The 20,141-nt window shown below is 36.3% G+C and overlaps 2 protein-coding genes and 1 non-coding gene across 5 annotated transcripts in view; 1 reads left to right on the forward strand and 2 right to left on the reverse strand.

Annotated features, from left to right (window-relative positions):
- Window positions 1–716: 716 nt before the first annotated feature.
- On the reverse strand, window positions 717–7,454 carry LOC147916301 (uncharacterized). The gene is made up of 5 exons (XM_087434929.1): window positions 7,442–7,454; window positions 7,198–7,377; window positions 3,169–3,270; window positions 1,671–1,723; window positions 717–900 (listed from the first exon to the last, which is right to left on the reverse strand). The coding sequence occupies exons 1-5, from the start codon at window positions 7,452–7,454 to the stop codon at window positions 787–789; spliced, it is 462 nt and encodes a 153-aa protein (XP_087291055.1). The 3' UTR covers window positions 717–786.
- A 60-nt stretch (window positions 7,455–7,514) lies between these two features.
- HAT1 (histone acetyltransferase 1) overlaps window positions 7,515–20,141 on the forward strand; it is a 69,255-nt gene continuing 56,628 nt past the window's right edge. For 2 of the 3 annotated variants that reach the window (XM_004428189.3, XM_087435394.1), the window contains exons 1-2: window positions 7,515–7,580; window positions 10,128–10,232. In XM_004428189.3, the coding sequence (XP_004428246.1) occupies window positions 7,574–7,580; window positions 10,128–10,232 (112 nt within the window). In that variant the 5' untranslated portion in view covers window positions 7,515–7,573. Of the gene's footprint in view, window positions 7,581–7,749; window positions 7,862–10,127; window positions 10,233–20,141 lie in introns of those variants that run through there. The other variant, XM_014785848.2, reaches the window with a different exon arrangement.
- LOC147916302 (U6 spliceosomal RNA) lies at window positions 18,743–18,849 on the reverse strand. The gene has a single exon (XR_015553305.1). It is a non-coding gene; the product is annotated as a U6 spliceosomal RNA (small nuclear RNA).

Below are 20,141 nucleotides of genomic sequence, written 5' to 3' on the forward strand. Positions count from 1 at the left end.
GCATCATTGGTAATAATTGTATGAGGACTCTAATTTATGAAGCCTTCCTCCCACACTGCAATATTTTAGGACACTGGAGCAGGGTAAAAATCTCCTGGAATCATTTGTGGCATATTGATCTCATACCTAGGAGTGCCCTAATCCCTTCTTTTTTTTTTGTGAGCAGATCAGCCCTGTGCTAACATCTGCCAATCCTCCTCTTTTTTTGCTGAGGAAGACTGGCCCTGGGCTAACATCCGTGCCCATCTTCCTCCACTTTATATGGGACGCCGCCACAGCATGGCTTGCCAAGCAGTGCGTCAGTGCGCACTCGGGATCCGAACCAGTGAACCCCGGGCCGCCGCAGCGGAGCGCGAGCACTTAACCGCTTGTGCCACCAGGCCAGCCCCTGCCCTAATCCCTTCTTAACCCAAGCCTGGTAAGAGATAAAAAGTTTATGGCTATCTTTTTTTTTTTTAAATCTCAACCCTATACGACCCACTATATGTGAACTGGATAGCATAAAAATAAAGTAAGGCTCACCAAAGAATGACCTTTCAGATTATAGCTATTGTTCTAATTTGTCATAGTGATGATTTAGATAAGTATTTATCTACTTTAAATAAATGGATAAGGTGTTGTAATGTACTAAACATATAACCATGCAATTTTCATTTGTGCTTAGATATGGGCTCATATACAATTAAATCTAATAATAAATAAAATTGTCATTTGGCTTTTAAACATTAATTTACTTTATTTAACAGAAAGCAAAGCAACACCTAAGATAATTAAATCATATTGATACTATTTGAATGAATTGGACAGTTGTTGTCTCCCTGCTGCAGTCTTTCTGTGCATTTTACTCAAAAGAACAATGTGAGGTTCAAAATCTGAGAATAAAAGAACTTGAAAGTCCACCTGAAAAGGAAAAAAATAGCAAAAATCTTTACTCAATGAAAGAAACATACAATTTAGCTCAGCAGGACTTTTACATATCCAAGGACAAAATACAGATGCGCAGCCACAATTTTTTGAAAAAGAGAATTTCTTCCTGGTCTTCCTTGTGATTCTAGCTTAACAAAACTTATGTAAAACAAAGTGTTATAATTATTTGTTAATATTTTAAAATATTTTAGGGACCCCTTGAGATTATTCTTACAACTTTTTTTAAATGGAACTTTTCATTTCTCCAAGTAATTGTTCTTCAATGAGAATATTACATGTTTTTTTAAAGTTAACATTCAGATTTTTAGATAAGATTTTATAAAATGAGAGACTATAACTTGAATATAAAATGAGAATATAACTTCATTTTATAAAATGATAATATAACCCAGTATTGCAGATAATTCCATTTATATAGGAATTGTCCTTAAGGGTCAGGTAGAAAGGGGAAGATAAACAAACCTGAGAGTGGACCTAAGAAGAGAGGATATAGGCAAGCTTAAATACTAATATATCCAATATAACAGTTAATCTGAATCAAAATCTTTAGTAAATGTTAGTTAAAAGGATTTGTTCTCACTTCAAGTAAGAACTCAGAGATGAAGATAACATAGTTTCAGCCCTAGAGGAGTTATCAATAAGAGGTAAATAAGCTTAAGAGTGGAGAAGGTGATGATTCATAATTATCCCCTAGGAGGACAGATCAGAAAGTGAGGCAATCCTTCTGTGATAAGCAGGCCTACCTTGGTGAGTGAACACAGCAGGCCCCTGATACAGCAGGCCTCAATGAAGCCACCTGGAGAGAAGTGAGAGAAGAGGATAAAAGCCTCACTTGGGGTGAAATGTGGGGCTGCTGTAGGGAACCGCATGGGCTCGTTCCTGTTTGTTGTGGGAAACCCAGGGAGAAAAGAGGAAGGATGTTACATCCACTGTACCACTTACCCAATACCTCTCTTCCACCCTGTAAGTGTAGTATTCTAAATAGGACCTGGGTTTGGGGAGATGGCAGCTTATGTTTAGTGTCTAAATATTTGGGTGCTTAACTGATTGAAGGATAGAGAAGGAGGTATAGAGGAAGAGGGTAAGCTCCTGATGAGGAATAGCTAGGCTTTCTTAAAGCTCTCTAAGAAAGCCACAATTTAGAATCTGAGTTAAAATTCTCTGGGGAAAGCCAGGGCTCCTGATGATCTGGGCTTGTCTACAAGAATACCCCTGTTTCCCAAAGAATCTTGTCTTTGGAGCCATTGTACCAGGGATAAATTTTCTCTGGCAAAAGATCATCTCCTGCCCATTGTGTTGATTACTCACCGTAGGCCAAAGCTACTCCCTGGTAACATCCAAAGAACAATTTAATAAGAGGGAAAGGCCTGTGTTACACACGTGTTAGTGGTAATGGGTTAAATGTGGATGAGGTGGTTTTTATTCTCTGATTCTAATCACAGGCTCAAGGACGTTTTAAAGCAAAGAAACTTAGCAGTTTCCAATCCAAGAACCATGAAGTGCTTAAACAAACATGGAAGCTTCGTTGTTTTGGGGGGGAAATTGTGTTCTTGATGGTATCACTGCAGAGTCTTTTAACAAACATTTAACGGATGTCAGCCATGTGCCAGACACAGTAACTTTCTCTCCAAAGTAAAGTATTTCGTGAAGGAAATTAGCTTTTTCTACCGCAAGAAAGGAAAGAAAAAAGTGGAAAAACATAGGACCAAATTGAGAGACCTGGGCCACAATATCGCCTCTATCAGTTACTTGCTGAGAAACCTCAAGCAACAGTGTGGAATTAAGTCAGGGATCTTCAGAGGTGCATAGATGATTGAGAAGATAGAAAACCTAATATTTTAAAATTAAAATTTCTGTCTAAAAATTTTAGCCAAATTTTTTGTGTAACATATAAAAAGTTAACAATAGCAATATTTAATATAGGAATTAACAGAAGTAAAAATATATTAGATATATATTTATAAGAAAATAGGAACAAAAGCTTTTATGCATATATATACCAAATAAAAAGTATGACAATGACTAGATTATCTAATTTCTAAAATCACTTTGCTCGAAAATTCCTGATTCTATATTATTCAAATTACCTTAGTTTCTCTTAAACTACATTAAAAAATACCACCATATCTATAGTAACAGAAACCTCCTCATAAACAACAAAATTTAAATTTACAAAGATATGAAAAAGTAAACCTTTTATTCTTTAGATGAATCCTAACCCTACCGATACACCCTTCTTACCTGATGAAGCAGGTTCTCTTTGTATTATATGGTACCAGTTGGCATGACCCTTTCTTCTTCTTAGCTCATTCAAGAGACTGGCAAAGGGATTCTCTGAGAGCCCTGTGTTGATGAGATTAATGACAAACTTAAAGTGTGGATTCCCTCTAGCAAAATTTTCAGAAAGAATTCTTTTAATTTTACTAATTTGCACAGTGACTGGTTGGTTTAGCTTGTTGACAACTGTACATATTCCCTCAAAATTCTGATTTGTAAAAAAATTTAGAAGAAACACTACCATAAAGCTAAATTTTATTTTATTTTATAATTCTTTTAAGGAACAAGTTTATAAACTAAACAACTAACAGTATTATATAGCTGATATAAAAGCTCCTCCCTTTGTGTGTCCAGATCATAGGAAGTTAAGAGTCTTGCTGTGCGTAGTGATATGGGTAAATAGGTTACAAAGGAGTTGGCTAAAAACCAATCCATTAAAATGACAGCTTTCACAACAATGGGAATATACTTAACATTACTAAACTGTATGCTTAAATATAATTGAGATGGTCAATTTTATATGTTTTTTACCACAATCAAAAAAAACAGGACTGAAACAATATATCAGTTTAAAATGAGTATTTCTAGTTATAATTTTCACCACTTTTGTCTTATTTCTTTAATATCTAAGTAGCTTTGATAAAGTTTTCTTCACCCTCCCCCTACCCTAAAGCTCTTCCATATTAAGAAACAACACAAAACAAGAGCAGAAAAATTTAACATAGAAGAGTAATGGTCATTTTTTGTTGGCTAAAACGGAAAAAATAATTAATATTTGAAATAGAAGTTTAACTATGGAATGTGAAATGTCATAGGCATTATTGTATTACTCACCCTAGGTAGACATACATAATTAATGCCATTCTTACAAATTATAGTTTCAAAAAGTAAAAGAGGCATCACAGAATGGTAATTTTGGGAACAAGTATAAGCAATTATAGTGCTCTTCCCTCATTTTGACAAATCTTTGCTTGTAAATAATGGCAGAATGTAAAACTAGAAATGCTAATTTTCAACTAACTGTTCCTTGTTTCAATTGCTGTTCCTCTTTGATTCTGTGTATCAATTTAGAATGTAAAGAAGAGGGTAAGAGTTAGCAACCATGTCTAAAAACTTTCAAAAAGATTGATAAGTTTCTAATTATGAAAGAAACCAATACATTCTCAGGAGAAGCAAAATAGTAGTTTTTAAAAATTCCTCATTAATCTCCATCTCCAAATTCCCCCTCCTAGCGGCAGCCACGGTTAAACTTGTTAGGTATGCTTTCGGATGTTTTCTATGTTTATATCAAAATACACTTTTTTATACAAATAAAATAACATTATAATGTTGTGTAATTTATTTTTTAACCTATTATATAGTAGATATTTTCTGAAGTCAGTATATTAGCCAGCCCCTTTTGATGAATCTTTAGGCTATCTCCAATTTGCAAGTAAAATTAATGCTGCTTTGAACATCTCTGTTCATATATCTTTGCATTCCTGTGCAAATAGTTTTCTAGGACAAATGCTTATAAGTGGAACTGCTACCTCAAAAGATATACAAATTGAAAATTTTGTTAAAGTTTTTAAAATTGCGTCTTAACAAGTACTAGTTTGTACAGCTATTACAGCTATGGGTAGTGTATGACAGTTAAAAAATGTAACGTGCTAACTGTTGGTAATGTGTGTCTTTAAGTTATTTCTCTAACAGTAATTTTCAATATGAGCTGGTCTATTTTTATTTTCTGTCTTTTATCTCATATAAAGGTCATCTAGCTCGGTAGAGGATTCTGGATAATTGTTCTGGGAACTGAAACTCATACCCCACCCAACCCTCACCATTAGCACTATGAGCTAAACAAATGAGTTAACTAGCTACTGTTATTTGTCTGCAGAGAGGTATATACTTTGAAATAAAGACACATCAAGTACCTGCATTTTTCTTTTAGATCTCAGATTTCCTACATCCATTTTCTGATGACCATCTTTTTTTGCTGAGGAAGATTGGCCTTGGGCTATCACCCATGCCCATCTTCCTCTAGTTTATATGTGGGAGGCATGCCACAGCATGGCTTGATAAGCAGTGTGTAGGCCCGCACCCGGGATCTGAACCTGCAAACCCCGGGCCTCCAAAACGGAGCACACAAACTTAACCACGACACCACTGGGCCAGCCCCAATGACCATCTTTTTAAAACCATGTTTTTAAAAAAATCCATTCAGAAAGTTTTAACAAGATGGCAAAATTTACTAATCTATATGCACTTGAACATGTACCAAACATATGGTTGCTGGTTCATTCTTAATAGTGTAATATGGCCTTTTTCTCTGGAGAAAAATGCCTTTTCCAGACCTCCTATCCTAGAATAAATGTTATCATACTAATACCACCCCATATTAACACAGAACTTCATAGTTTACAAACCTCTTTCATGAATATTGTTCTATTTGATTTTCACAACAACCCAACGTGGTGACTGGGAAAGTATTATTATCTCCCCTTAACACATTAAACAAGGTTATACAATCATGAAGTACTAGAACTGAGACTAGTAGGGCTAGTCTCAGAATTTTCCATATCTCTATGCTGCCTCTTCCATATATATCAGCACAGCATAGTCCTTTCGTAGAAATTTTATTTCATGGTGGTAATGTTCACTTCCTAAAACTCTGTTAGAACAAGGTAAAATATAAACTGAAAAAGAGAGAAAAAGCCCTACAAGAAAAAGAAATACTTTTTCCTTTTTGGTAATTTGACTATCACCTTTCTAAAAGAAGTCATTCTTTTATCTTTTAGGTAAACTGTACCTAAACATGAATTCTGTGACATTTTAATATATGTGAACAGCTCTGAGATAAGGACAATTTAAAACTGTAACCTCACTTCTACAAGCTAAATACTAGTATGCTACATACTAAATGCTAGTCACATGATATACAGGTTTCATATTTCTTATTCATATTTATCATATATAGGTTTCATCATATTTCTTCCCTACAATTAACCATAAAGTCACAGGACTACACTGTTTCAGATTTGCCTGCAGTTAAGACAAATTCCTATTGATTTCTTATTATAAGGATCATAATTGCTGGTCAGCTATTGACCTACAGATAAAGTGCTTTCGAAAAGAGATGATGAGTCTTGCCATTCTGAAAAAATTATTTATAAAAAAAAAGATTGGTTTTCTTTTTGAATCCATGTCATTAGTAGCATTGACTTCAGTTTTCTTAACATTATGATAGTAATGTCTAGTGTTTCATTAAGGCTTAAAGAAAAAGGATCTGAGCATTCTCAGTATCTTTTCTGATCTTTATCTTCGGGAGGGCCATCTCTACGCAACTGAACAAATACTGGGCTGAGTGTCTGGAAAGCTGGACTCTTGCACAGGCTGTATACTGAGTGTGAACTTGGGCAATTTCTCTTTTCTGGGCTTTAGTTTTCTCATCTTTAATATGAGGGGTGTTATCAGTTCTAGATTATCATCCCAAGGGTCCATTTTAGCTTTAGCATCATCATTGTAAAACCTAGTAACCAACATTTGTTGAGACAAGGCATTCTAGCGTACAGACAACATTATGGGAATATTTGTGGATACCTAAATAGTGGCTTATCCTCTGGGACAAACAGTTTCAACAATTACTAAATACTAACCAGGACTATGGCTTAAATTAGGTAGCATCCTGTGATGTGGTTCAGCCACTAAGACTTGAGACATGTAGCACCAAATCAGGGCACTTGAGGTATTATTAGGTAACAATTTCGGTGTACTAAATGGTTGCCTAATAACCCTGAGTGCAAGCAGAGTACCTAAATATCACACTATATACCACTAAAACACATGAGCGAAAAGAAAGACAATGTTAAACAAGTATATACGGCAAAAACAGACATAAAATAAGTGAAAATTTCTTACGCAACTGCAACTCAATCCCTACATTCTCCCTACGTAAAGCTAGGGCTCAGGTGTTTGGACATTCCACTGTCCAGGCCAAGGAGAAAATTTTCCTACCAGTCTCCAAAACATCGCTAGGGGGGAAAGAAAACAGCCGTAAGATCTCTATCTCACTCAAATCAACCCGAAAGAAACTGCTCGGGCCAGCGGGAGTCGCAACTTTAAAAGCCCCTTTTTCGGCCTCTCCCCCCAGTTTAGGCCTGCAAACGGGCTGACGGCACTTGCCGCGGCTACGGTCTGAGCGTTCCCAGCGGTGTGAGCCCCGCCTCTTGAGGTGCTTCCGCCACCCCGCGCCTCAAACCTCCTCCTCTCATTGGCCAGCGACTTGCCGGCAGTGGGCGGGGGAAATGCGTCAGACAGTGCGCTCACTTCCGGCCAGGGAGCGCGCGGGTTGATTCGTCCTTCCTCAGCCGCGGGTGCTGGCAGCTCGGAAATGGCGGGTAAGTTCCCGGGAAAAGTTTAGCAAGGGGAGGGGGCGGGCAGGTTTGTGAAAGAACGCTGTGACGGTGGTGACAGTGCCCGCTCGGAACTTTCGGGCTCTAACCTGGGTTCCAGAAGGCCTGTGGCAGCCTGGAAGTGCGGAACTCTCAGCCCTACTCCTTGTCGGCCGAGGTTCGTGCCCCCGCCCCCAACCGCTCGGGGTTCTGCGCCTGCCGCGAAGAACTCGGCCCCTGCGGAGGGCCGAAGAGGCCGGGGAAGCGTCGCGATGGGGGCTTGTAAGGTGCGGATGCCTTGAGGCCTGTTTCTCTTCTCTTTCCTTTTGCCCACTGCTGCCGCAGCTACGCTAGTCTGGTCCTTTTCCCGCCAGCCGATTTTAATGCTCGGATCCTCCTCCTCCTCCAGGTCTCCCTCCACCTTCCCCTACGGTCAACTTCTGACCAGCGCATTGCTGCCTTGCCCTGCACTAGGGCTCTCACTTGAATCCGGACTGACTTCGTAATCGTCTCCTTAATCTCCCGCACTTTAGTATTCCTAGGATCTATTTAGATTTCCTTTGAGAAAGAGGTTGTTTTCGCGTTCTTCTTTCGTCTAAACTTCTCTTTTAGAGTGTGTCTACTATGATGTAATTCGCTTGTGTTCATTCTATTCTGCTCTCTTCTCTTATTGAGTCTTTTCAGTTTACAACATTTAATTAACTAATAATTGCTGTTATTTTGTACGTCTGTTAAGACCGTTTTGGTGTGAGTATATGCTTTTTTGCCAATTACGTATCTTTTGAAGTGATGGACAGTTTCAGTTTTTTATCTTTTCCCAGTGCCTTCGTAGTAGTCTCACTTTTATGGATATGCTGGGTGGACAGGCTAGCATGAGCTCTACAGATGTTTATCTGTTCTACCAGATAGAGACTGTAGGATCTTGGGGTACACTGGTACTATAAAAGTGGGGGGAGCATATTATATATTGTATAGGATGTACATATTATAAGAATTACACCTAAATTCGAATTTCAGCTCCACCACTTAGTAGTTGGGTGCTGTTAAGCAACTCTTTCTAAGCCCGAGCTTTTACATATGGAGTGCGGCTAATATAGTGTCTACTTTTCTTATAGAATTGTGGAGATTAAGCTAATGTATGATTTCACAAGTTAAATTTTGTTGCTGAGGTTATACATAAATTCTTTGAGGTGGGTTCTCTTATCTCAGTTTTTATAAATTAGGGTCAGAGAAGTCAAGTAATGTGCTCTAGTTCACAGATCTAGTAAGTAAATGGTGAAGCCTGGATTTGAATCCAGGAATTCTGACTCCAAACCATAAATGTATATTGCCTTAAGTGTTCCCCATTTTCTGTATATGTGTGTTTTAAGCACTTATTGAAGTTTATGGCATGTCATTGTACCTCTTTTGTTTCTGCTCATGACTCTTTTTCCTGAATTTTTACTAATTTATGTTCATTTTGTGAGGAGATTTATTGTCATCTTTGCTTCAAAGTTTCTCTTGATAATGATTTCTTCCATTAACGATTATATATATTTATGGGTAGCCAGGTTGTAGTAAAACCATTTGGGTATTCCAGTAGCCCATAGTTTAAGACTTATGCACATATGGTCAAAAATTTTTTTTAATACAGTGAAATTTTCTTTCCTAATCTTGTCCACATTCCTTCTCTCTTAGCCTAGAGGTAACCATGGTTACCAGTTTCTTGTGTATCCTTCCTGAGATGATCTATGCATCATCAGTTGATGGTTTTTTAATAGTTGATCTGCAAATACTTTGGGTAGAATTTTTCCAGTATTAGAAATGAAATGCTACTGTAATTATAAAAGGACATTCTCACTTTGTTTCTTAGTGGAGCACTGGCATCCTTTTTCTATTTCTTTTGAAATAGCTACTTAGTTATAAATCCTAGCAGGTAATTTACATTAGTATTAAATATTCAGAAATGTCAGTAGTCTGTTGTGTTAATTTTCAGGTTTACTCGTTTATGTAAAGCATGCCTAGTTCATAAGCCTCTATCTTAAAAGTGATTTTTTTCTATTTTAGAATGAGGCAGTCATACTCAGTACATTTATTTAGGAGTATATGGAGAATGACCTGTACTTTTATGATCTATTAGCATGTTTTATTTTATTTTATTTTTTTATGAGGAAGATCAGCCCTGAGCTAACATCCATGCTAATCCTCCTCTTTTTTTTTTTGGCTGAGGAAGACCGGCTCTGTGCTAACATCTATTGCCAATCCTCCTCCTTTTTTTTTTTTCCCCCCAAAGCCCCAGTAGATAGTTGTATGTCATAGTTGCATATCCTTCCAGTTGCTGTATGTGGGATGCCACCTCAGCATGGCCAGAGAAGTGGTACATCGGTGCGCGCCTGAGATCCAAACCCAGGCCACCAGTAGTGGAGGGCGCACACTTAACCGCTAAGCCACGGGGCCGGCCCTATTAGCATGTTTTAAATCTTACCTTTATTCCACTTCTAATAAGAACCTTATTTGTAGGTTTGACTATTTAAATCACCTCCAACCAGACCTTTTAACAACCTTTTCTCTTAGGATTTGGTGCTATGGAGAAATTTTTGGTTGAATACAAGAGTGCAGTGGAGAAGAAACTGGCCGAGTACAAATGTAACACCAACACAGCAATTGAACTAAAATTAGGTATGTATGCCATTTCTAAGTGGCGTTATGTAGGTACTGTGTGTGTGTGTGTGTGTGTGTGTATAATCTTTCTTTTTAAATTAGAAGTAGAATTTTACGTAAAAGCTGTTGTTTATGTACATATGTAGTTTTCAACATATATTGAACACATTCAGATTTTATTCAGTCTTGATTTATGTCATGGAGTGGGTAGATGTTTGAGAGGTGGCAGAGGTTACGTATAGGAAGTACAGTGTGGCAAAAAATGGCAGGTATAAGTGGTCTTAGCCTCTTAAAAATATTTACCTTTATTTTTTTGCTTATAAAAATAATAGTAAGTGTTGGTGAGGTTGTGGAAGAACACTCATATATTGTTGATGGGAATATAAAATGATACAACTACTTTGGAAAACAGTTTGCCAGGTTCTTAAAGAGTTAAACATAAATTTATTTTATGACCCAGCAATTCTACGTATCTACCCAAGAGAACTGAAAATGTATGTCCATGCAGAGCTTGTCCATAAATGTTCGTAGCAGCATTATTCACAGTAGCCAAAAAATGGAAACAACCCAGATATCCATCACCTAGCAAGTGGATAAACAAAGTATGGTATATCTATATGATGGAGTACTATTTGACAATAAAAAGGAATGAACATCTGCTATATGCTACAACATGGATGAACCTGAAAAACATTCTTAAGTTAAAGAAACCAGACCCAAAACCCCCACATGCTGTATGATTCCATTTATATGAAATGTTCAGAAAAGGCAAATTCAGGAGCCGGCCCGGTGGCACAAGTGGTTAAATGCGCGCACTCTGCTGCAGTGGCCAGGAGTTCGCTGGTTCGGATCCCGGGCTCACACTGACGCACCGCTTGGCAAGTCATGCTGTGGTGGCATCCCATATAAAGTGGAGGAAGATGGGCACGGATGTTAGCCCAGGGCCAGTCTTCCTCAGCAAAAAAAGAGGAGGATTGGCAGATGTTAGCACAGGGCTGATCTTCCTCCCAAAAAAAAAAAAAAGGCAAATTCATACAGACAGAAAGTAGATTAGTGGTTGCCTGGGGACAGAGAATGACTGCAAATAGGTATGAGATTTCTTTTGGGGGCCATGGCAGTGTTTTAAAATTAGATTGTGGCAATGGTTGCACAGTTCTAAATTTACTAAAAATCATTGAATTATACACTTAAAACAAGTGAGTTTTATGGTATGTAAATTAAGCCTCAATAAAGCTGTTTAAAAAATATATGCTCGTGAATCCTGGTTCTGTCACTTTCCATGCCTCTGGTTCTTCATCTTTAAAATGGAGTTAATAGTACTTACTTGATAGTGATTGTAAAGATTAAATGTAAGGTTAAATACAAGTAAGGTGCTTAAACAACTTGACTTTTAGAAATTCTCAATAAATGTTAGCTGCTATTATTATTTAAAACAATACAAACATAACAGAAATACAAAGAAAGCGAGAAAGAAGGTAATGGTCTCCTTACCCCTCACTACAAAGATAATACTGATTTAGATGTTTTTTTCCTTGTACATACATTAATTTATTTTTCTAAAACCAGGATCCTGTTGTAAGGCTTCTTTGTTATTTAGCTTAACAGTGCCTTGAATATCATTCCCTGTAACTACATATAGATCTACCTCATTCTTTTAAATTATGTAATACAGTATGACTGTATCATAACTTATTTAAGTATTCCCTGTAAGGGGATTTTTGGGTTGCTTATCCTCTTTTGCTATTAAAAATAATTCTCCAATAAATAGCCTGTGTATATCTTTATCCACTTGTGTGAGTGTTCAATAGAATGTGGGGCTAGAAATTGAAACGCTTGATCAGTTTCTCAACTTCAGCACTATTGGCATTTTGGGTTAGATAATTCTTTGTTATTCTGTGCGTTGTAGGATATTTAGCAGCATTCCTGATCTCTACTTACTAGATGCCAGTAACATTCCCCTCCAATTGCGACAACCAAAAAAGTCTTTTGACATTGTCAAATACCCTCTGAGTAAAATTGCCCCTGTTTGAGAACCATTATGCTAGATCAAAGGGACGTGAACATATTCTACTTCAGTAGCTGTTGCCAGATTACCTTCCTAAAAAGTAACTATACTCGCACCAGAATTTTTTGAGATTGTCTTTTTACCTATACCCTGGTAAATGTTGCATATTATCATTAAAAAACAAAAACAAAGAAAAAAAACACCCTGCCTCTCTGATGGGTGAAAAATGGTTTCTTGTTTTAATTTGAGTTTTTTTGTGTGTGTGAGGAAGCTCAGCCCTGAGCTAACATCCATGCCAATTCTCCTCTTTTTGCTGAGGAAGACCGGCTCTGAGCTAACATCTATTGCCAATCCTCCTCCTTTTTTTTTTTTTTCCCTTTTTCTCCCCAAGGCCCCAGTAGATAATTGTTTGTCATAGTTGCACATCCTTCTAGTTGCTGTGTATGGGACGCTGCCTCAGCACAGCCGGACAAGCGGCGCGTGGTGCACGCCCGGGATCTGAACCTGGGCCACCAGTAGCGGAGCGCGAGCACTTCACTGCTAAGCCACGGGGCCGGCCCCTGCGTTTTGTTTATTAGTGAGATTCAGCAACTTTTCTTTTTTCCTTTTGATCATTTTTATGTCTTAATATGAATTGACTGTTCTCCTTGCAACAGACTTTTTTTTAAATTGTAAAAAACATGTAACATAAAGTTTACCATCTTTACCATTTTTAAGTGTACAGTTCAGTAGTGTTGCGTATATTCACATTGTTGCCAGAACATTTTCATCTCTCAAAATTGAAACTCTGAACCCTTTAAACAACTCCCTATTTCTCCTCCACCCAGCCCCTGGCAACCACCATTTTACTTTCTGTTTCTAGAATTTGACTACTTTAGATACCTCATGTAAGTGGAATCATACAATATTTGTCTTTTTGTGACTGGCTTATTTCACGTAGCATAATGTGCTTGAGATTCATCCATGTTGTAACACATGACAGGATTTCCTTCCTTTAAGGCTGAATAATGTTCCCTTGTATATATACACCACATTTTGTTTATCCATTCATCCGTTGATGGACATTTGGGTTGCTTTCAGCTCTTGGCTATGTGAAGAATGCTACTGTGAATATGGGTGTGCAAACATCGCTTTGAGATCCCACTTTGAATTCTTTTGGATGTATGTGCAGAAGTGGGATTGCTGGATCATATGATCATTTTATTTTTAGTTTTTTAAAGAACCTCCATACTGTTTTTCATAGTGGCTGCTCCATTTTACATTCCTACCAACAGTGCACAAAGGTTCCAATTTCTCCACATCCGTGCCAACACTTGTTCTTTTCTGTTTTTTTTTTTACTATGTTTTTGACCATTTTTTGATTTGATAATTAAAATTGATTTTTAATTCTAAGAGAGGTATATCCTTTCTATTGTAAGAGAATCAGCCCTTTTTTGGTCATATGTTGCAAATACTTTTTTCCTGGTTTTGACTTTGGTGAGTTTGTTATGTAGAAGTTAAAACTTTTTATCTAGAAAAATTTATTTTTCTTTTATGAGTTTCCATCATGTCTTACAAAAATGCCCTCCCCACTCTAAGATTATAAAGAAATTTACCCATTATTTCTTTTAATAATTTTTTGGATTTTTTCTTTTTTAAGTTGAAACCTTTGGATCTTTATCTTGATATAAGGTATGAGATAGAATCCAGGTTTATGCTTTTTCAGATGAGTTAGCCAATTATCCACCTGCCAATTTAAGTTGTTTTTTTGTTAATGATTTAAAATTTCTCTTTTAACATACTAAAATATCATATATTCTTGGGTTTATTTGGGGCTTTTTTTGGTCCCTGAGCCATTAGTGTGCTGTTGTAATAAATGTTGTGATTAATATATGGTGTGAATAGGTCCCACTCATTACTCTTTGTTTTCTTAAGTTTTCTCTAATGTTTATTCTACTAGATGAACATTTTATCAAGTTCCAAAAAGATTTTTTGTTGATTTTTTTTTTTAATTGAGATCCTATTAAATTGTAAGTTTAATTTTGGGAGAATTAATGTCCTTACATTGTTCAGTATTCCTTTCTAATAACAAGAATAACTTTCTATTTATTTGGGCCTTTTTTATGTCTATCTTTAGAGTTTTAATCTTTCTTTAAAGATGATAAACTTTCTTATTAAGTTTATTCCTAGTATTTCATCTATTTTATTGCTATTATAAATGGAATCTCCTCTTCCATTCTATTTTCTATCTTTATTAATAGTGTGTGGGAAAACTATGGAAAATAATTTTTTTTCTTTAAGGTCACATTCGTTTATAACTACATAAATTTCAGATGTACACCATTATATTTCAACTTCTATATAGACTGCATAACGTTCACCACCAAAAGTCTAGTTGCCACCCGTCACTGTACGCATGTACTTTTACTCCTTTCGCCCTCCCCCACACCCTTCCCCTCTTGTTACCACCAATCTGGTCTCTGTATCTATTTGTGTGTTTATCTTCCACATATGAGTGAAGTCACACAGTAATTGTCTTTCTCCATCTGACTTATTTTGCTTAGCACAGTACCCTCAAGGTCCATCCATGTTGTCACAAATGGCAAGATTTCATATTTTTTTAATGGCTGAGCAGTATTCCTTTGTGTGTGTATATATATGCGCCACATCTTCTTTATCTGTTCATCCGTTGATGGGCACTTAGGTTGCTTCCAAGTCTTGGCAATTGTGAATAATGCTGCAGTGAACATAGGGATGCACCTATCTTTTTGAATTAGTGCTATTTGGATAAATAACCAGAAGTGAAATAGCTAGATCATATGGTATTTCTGTTTTTAATTTTTCGAGGAATCTCCGTACTGTTTTCAATAGAGGCTGCACCAATTTACATTCCCACCAGCAGTGTACGAGGGTTCCTTTTCCTCCACATCCTCTCCAACACTTGTTATATCTTATCTTTTTAATAATAGCCATCGTGACAGGCATGAGGTGATATCTCGTTCTAGTTTTGATTTGCATTTCCCTAATAATTAGTGATGTTGAACATCTTTTCATGTGCCTGCTGGCCATCTGTATATCTTATTTGGAAAAACGTCTGCTCATATCCTCTGCCCATGTTTTGATCAGGTTGTTTGTTTTTTTGTTGTTGAGTTGTATGAGTTCTTTATATATTTTGGGTGTTAACCCCTTATCAGATATATGATTTGCAAATATCTTCTCCCAACTGGTAAGTTGTCTTTTTGTTTTGTTGATGGTTTCCTTTGCTGTGCAGAAACTTTTTAGTTTGTTGTAGTCCTATTTGTTTATCTTTTCTTTTGTGTCCTTTGCCTGAGGAGACATGGTATTCAAAAAGATACTGCTAAGACCGATGTCAAAGAACATACTGCCTATGTTTTCTTCTAGGAATTTTATGGTTTCAGGTCTTATATTCAAGTCTAGTCCATTTTGAGTTAATTTTTGTGTATGATGTAAGATAATGGTCTACTTTCCTTCTTTGGCATGTGGCTGTCCAGTTTTCCCAGCACCATTTACTGGAGTCTTTCCTTTTTCCATTGTGTATGTTCTTGACTCCTTTGTCAAAAATTACCTGTCCATAGATGTGTAGGTTTATTTCTGGGTTCTCAATTCTGTTCCATTAATCCATGTGTCTGTTTTTGTGCCAGTACCATGCTGTTTTGATTACTGTAGCTTTGTAGCTTTGAAATCAGGGAGTGTGAAACTTCTAGCTTTGTTTTTTTTTATCTCGGGATTGCTTTGGCTGTTTGGGGTCTTTTGTTGTTCCATATAAATTTTAGGATTCTTTGTTCTATTTCTGTGAAAAATGTTGTTGGGATTCTGATTGGGATTGCATTGAATCTGTAGATTGCTTTAGGTAATATGGACATTTTAACTATGTTAATTCTCCCAATCCATGAGCATGGAATATCTTTCCATTTCTTTATGTCTTCTTCAATTTCTTTCAACAGTGTTTTATAGTTTTCATTGTACAGGTCTTTCACCTCCTTGGTTAAATTTTTTCCTAGATATTTTATTCTTTTTGCTCTGATTGTAATGTGATTGTATTCTTGATTTCTTTCTGCTAGTTCATTGTTGAAAATAATTTTTAATATATATATTTTCCCACATCAAAATCCAGTTTACTTAACTCAGTTTCTACACATATGTAACAAAACTAAAATTGACTGGGTTATTTGGTCATTCTAATCCCTATAGTCAGTAGCAATAACTTGATTCCCTCAAACCAATCTTGCTTCCTTCCTCCCTCCCTCCCTCCCTCTTTGCCTTCAGCCCTCCTATCTCATCTTCCTCCACCACCCACCTTCTCTGGACAAATGGTCCTTGAAACCTACCATGTGACAGGCATTGTGCTAGGCACATGGGACAGCTTTAACTCTTGACTGAATACCAGTAATTCCACTAAGGTTTATCCCAAGGTTCTTTCTCCAGATAGCAAGCTATTTTCACTTTGTGTGTGAGGGATTGACAGACTTGATTTTTCCACCGAGTTTCAGTGCTCTGGTAGTAACTTACTGTGGAAAGAGTGAATCTTTTTTTCTGTATTTCATTTTAACCATCTTAAGTGTACAGTTAGGTGGCATTAATTATGTTCATAATGTTTTACAACTGTTACTGCTGTCTGTTTCAGAACTTTTTCATCACTCCAAACAGAAACTCTGTACCTGTTAGGCAATAACTTCCCATTCACCTTTCCCTTCAACCCCTGGTAACCTCTAATCTACTTGTTGTCTCTATGAATTTACCTATTCTAGATGTTTTGTTTAAGTGGAATCATATAGTATTTTTATGTCTGGCTTATTTCACTTAGCTAATGTTTTCAACTTATTTCACTTAGCAAATGTTTCATGTTGTAGCATGTATCAGAATTTCATTCCTGTTATGGCTGAATAATATTCTATTGTGTATATATACCACATTTTGTTTATTCATTCATCTGTTGATGGACACTTGGGTTATTTCCACCTTTTGGCTATTGTGAATAATGCTGCTGGGAACATTGGCTTAGTTATTTGTTTGGGTCCCTGTTTTCAGTTCTTTTGACTATATAGCTAGGAATAGAATTGCTGGGTCATATGGTAATTCTGTGTTTAACTTTTCGAGAAACTGCCAAATTGTTTTCCACAAGCGGCTGCACCATTTTACATTCCCACCAGCAATGTACGAGAGTTCCAATTTCACTGCATCCTTGTCAACGCTTGTCATTTTCTGTTTTTTTTTTATTATAGTCATCCTAGTTGGTGTGAAATGATATCTTATTGTGGTTTTGATTTGCATTTCCCCAATGACTAATGATGTTGAGCATCTTTTCTTGTGCTTATTGGCCATTTGTATATCTTTGTAAAAGTATCTATTCAAATCCTTTGCCTATTTTTTAATTTGGGTTGTTTGTCTTTTTTTAAAATATATTTTAAAAATCGATAATTTTACTGGATTCTCTTACTGTTTTGTAGAGCAGTTTCAGCTGATAATATTTTTCTCAGGCATGCAATCGTATCATCTAAATATTTTAGTAAATTCACTTTCTTTTTGATATGTGTGCCTTTTATTTTGTTCTCTTTTCAAATTGCATTGGATAGCATTTTCTGAACAGTGTTAAAAAATCACAGCAGTCATCCTCATTTCTTAATTTAATGAGAATGGTTCTAGTACTTCTCCACTAAGCATGATCCTGGTTTATCACATTGGAGAATGTTTTGTTTTGTTTTGCAGAGAGTTTTTATTCAAACATGCATATTCGAGTTTGAGTGCCGTTTTGGTTTCTATGGAAATAATTTTTTTTTTTTTTTAAAAGATTTTATTTTATTTATTTTCCCCCCCAAAGCCCCAGTAGATAGTTGTATGTCATAGCTGCACATCCTTCTAGTTGCTGTATGTGGGACTCGGCCTCAGGATGGACGGAGAAGTGGTGCCTCGGTGCGCACCCGGGATCCGAACCCGGGCCACCAGCATCAGAGCGCGCGCACTTAACCACCAAGCCACAGGGCCGGCCCTATGGAAATAATTTTGATTATATTATGTTATATATGATATCTATAATACATAATATTTGATATAATAGATTTTATTATTAGATCTTTAGATATTGAATCATCTCTGCATTTCTAAAATGAACACAGGCATGCCCCGCATAAGGACGTTTCAGTCAATGACAGAACACATATACTATGGTGGTCCTATAAAATTAGTACCTAGGTCTGTAGTAGCCTATACCATCTAGGTTTGTGTAAGTTCATTCTATGATGTTCACCCAACGACGAAATGGCCTAATGACGCATTTCTCAGAACATATCCCTGTCATTAAGTGACACGTGACTGTACCTCAATATATTTTATTTTATTTTATTTTATTTTATTTTTTTTTGTGTGTTGCAGAGAATTTTAATTTTTGAAGCGGTAATCAAAATTGTAGTTTGAAAATTAAAATGCCAAAGAGTTCAAAAATGAAAAGGAAAAGAAGAAATAAGAAAAAGTTACAAGGATAATACTTAAACTTGTTCATTTCTTTTCAACATGTTAATTAAAAATCAAAAATATGGAACGCTTCACGAATTTGCGTGTCATCCTTGCGCAGGGGCCATGCTAATCTTCTCTGTATCGTTCCAATTTTAGTATATGTGCTGCCGAAGCGAGCACACCTCAATATATTTTAATGTGTCGATGAAGACTTTTTTATATTGACTATTTAATGTATTGATGAAGGCTATTTAAATATTTTTACATTATCATTTATAGATGAGATTGTCTGTGTTTTTCTACTTTTTGCTTTCTTTTTAGGAGAGGTAAAGGTCAGCTTTTGTATTCTTTGTTACTGCTTTTTATGGCCTTCCCACTTTACTACTCCCACCCTCACCAGTTTTGAAAGCATTAGGTTTACCTATTTCTTAAAGGCTTGAGAGAATTCAACTTAATGATTATGAAGAGGTTCTCTTATGCCATTTAAATGCTTTTTTTGCCTTAATACAATTTAGATTGTGTTTTTAGGTTTTGTGGTTTGCATGATACATTTTTCACCCTTCCATTTACTTTTAACCTGTTATTCTTTTTAGGTGTGTTTTTATAGAGAGCATATTTGGATTTGATTGTATAATTTTTTTTACCTAGTCAGTTTGTCTCCTTGACATTTATTATTTGTTGCTTTTCTCATCTTAATTTTTCTGTTGCTTCCTTGCAATTTCTCCTATGTAGTGTGTGTTTTGTTTTCCCTTACCCCTCACTCTCCAGTATACTGTTCTAAATACTACTAAAAAGCCATATAACCTATTTTTAAAATATACTCTATTGTTAGTTCCACTGAGATAATCTTTATATTTTTAAGTTCATTCACCATTCAGCAAATACTTATTTAGCTGTACTATGTGGCAGGCACTCATCTGGGCACTGGGGATAGAGCAGTAGACAAACAGTCCCTCTCTTCATGGAACTTACATTTTGGTTATGAGAAACAGACATAAATACATGACAAATTGTGATATGTGTTATGGAGAAAGTATAGGGTGATCAGTTCCTACTGCTAAGGTGACGTTTGAGTAGATACTAAAAGAAGTGAATCTGTGAGCCCTGTGGATATCTCAAGGAAGAGTGTCCCAGGCAGCAGAATAGCAAGTGTACAATGTGCTGGACATGTTCAAGGAACATTAAGGAAGCCATTGTGGCTGAGAAGGATAGGTTGGGAGGATGAAGTATCTGGAAGCCAAATGATGAAAGTGTTTGAAGAATGAGGAAGTAATTAACTATTGTCAAATGTTGCTGGTAGATCTAGTAACATACAGACTGTTGGGATTTAGTGATCTGATGATTTTTATTTTAAATGAGAGTAGTGATGGAGTCATAGGATCTACCTCTTTATAGTAATTTAAGAGAAATTAAGAGGAGAGGAATTAGAGAAATGGAGTATAGACTGTTTTTGAAGAGTTTTGCTTTCGAGT

The sequence above is a fragment of the Ceratotherium simum genome, chromosome 9, assembly GCF_057802395.1.
Source record: "Ceratotherium simum simum isolate JZ-2026a chromosome 9, ASM5780239v1, whole genome shotgun sequence".
Lineage (NCBI taxonomy): Eukaryota > Metazoa > Chordata > Mammalia > Perissodactyla > Rhinocerotidae > Ceratotherium > Ceratotherium simum.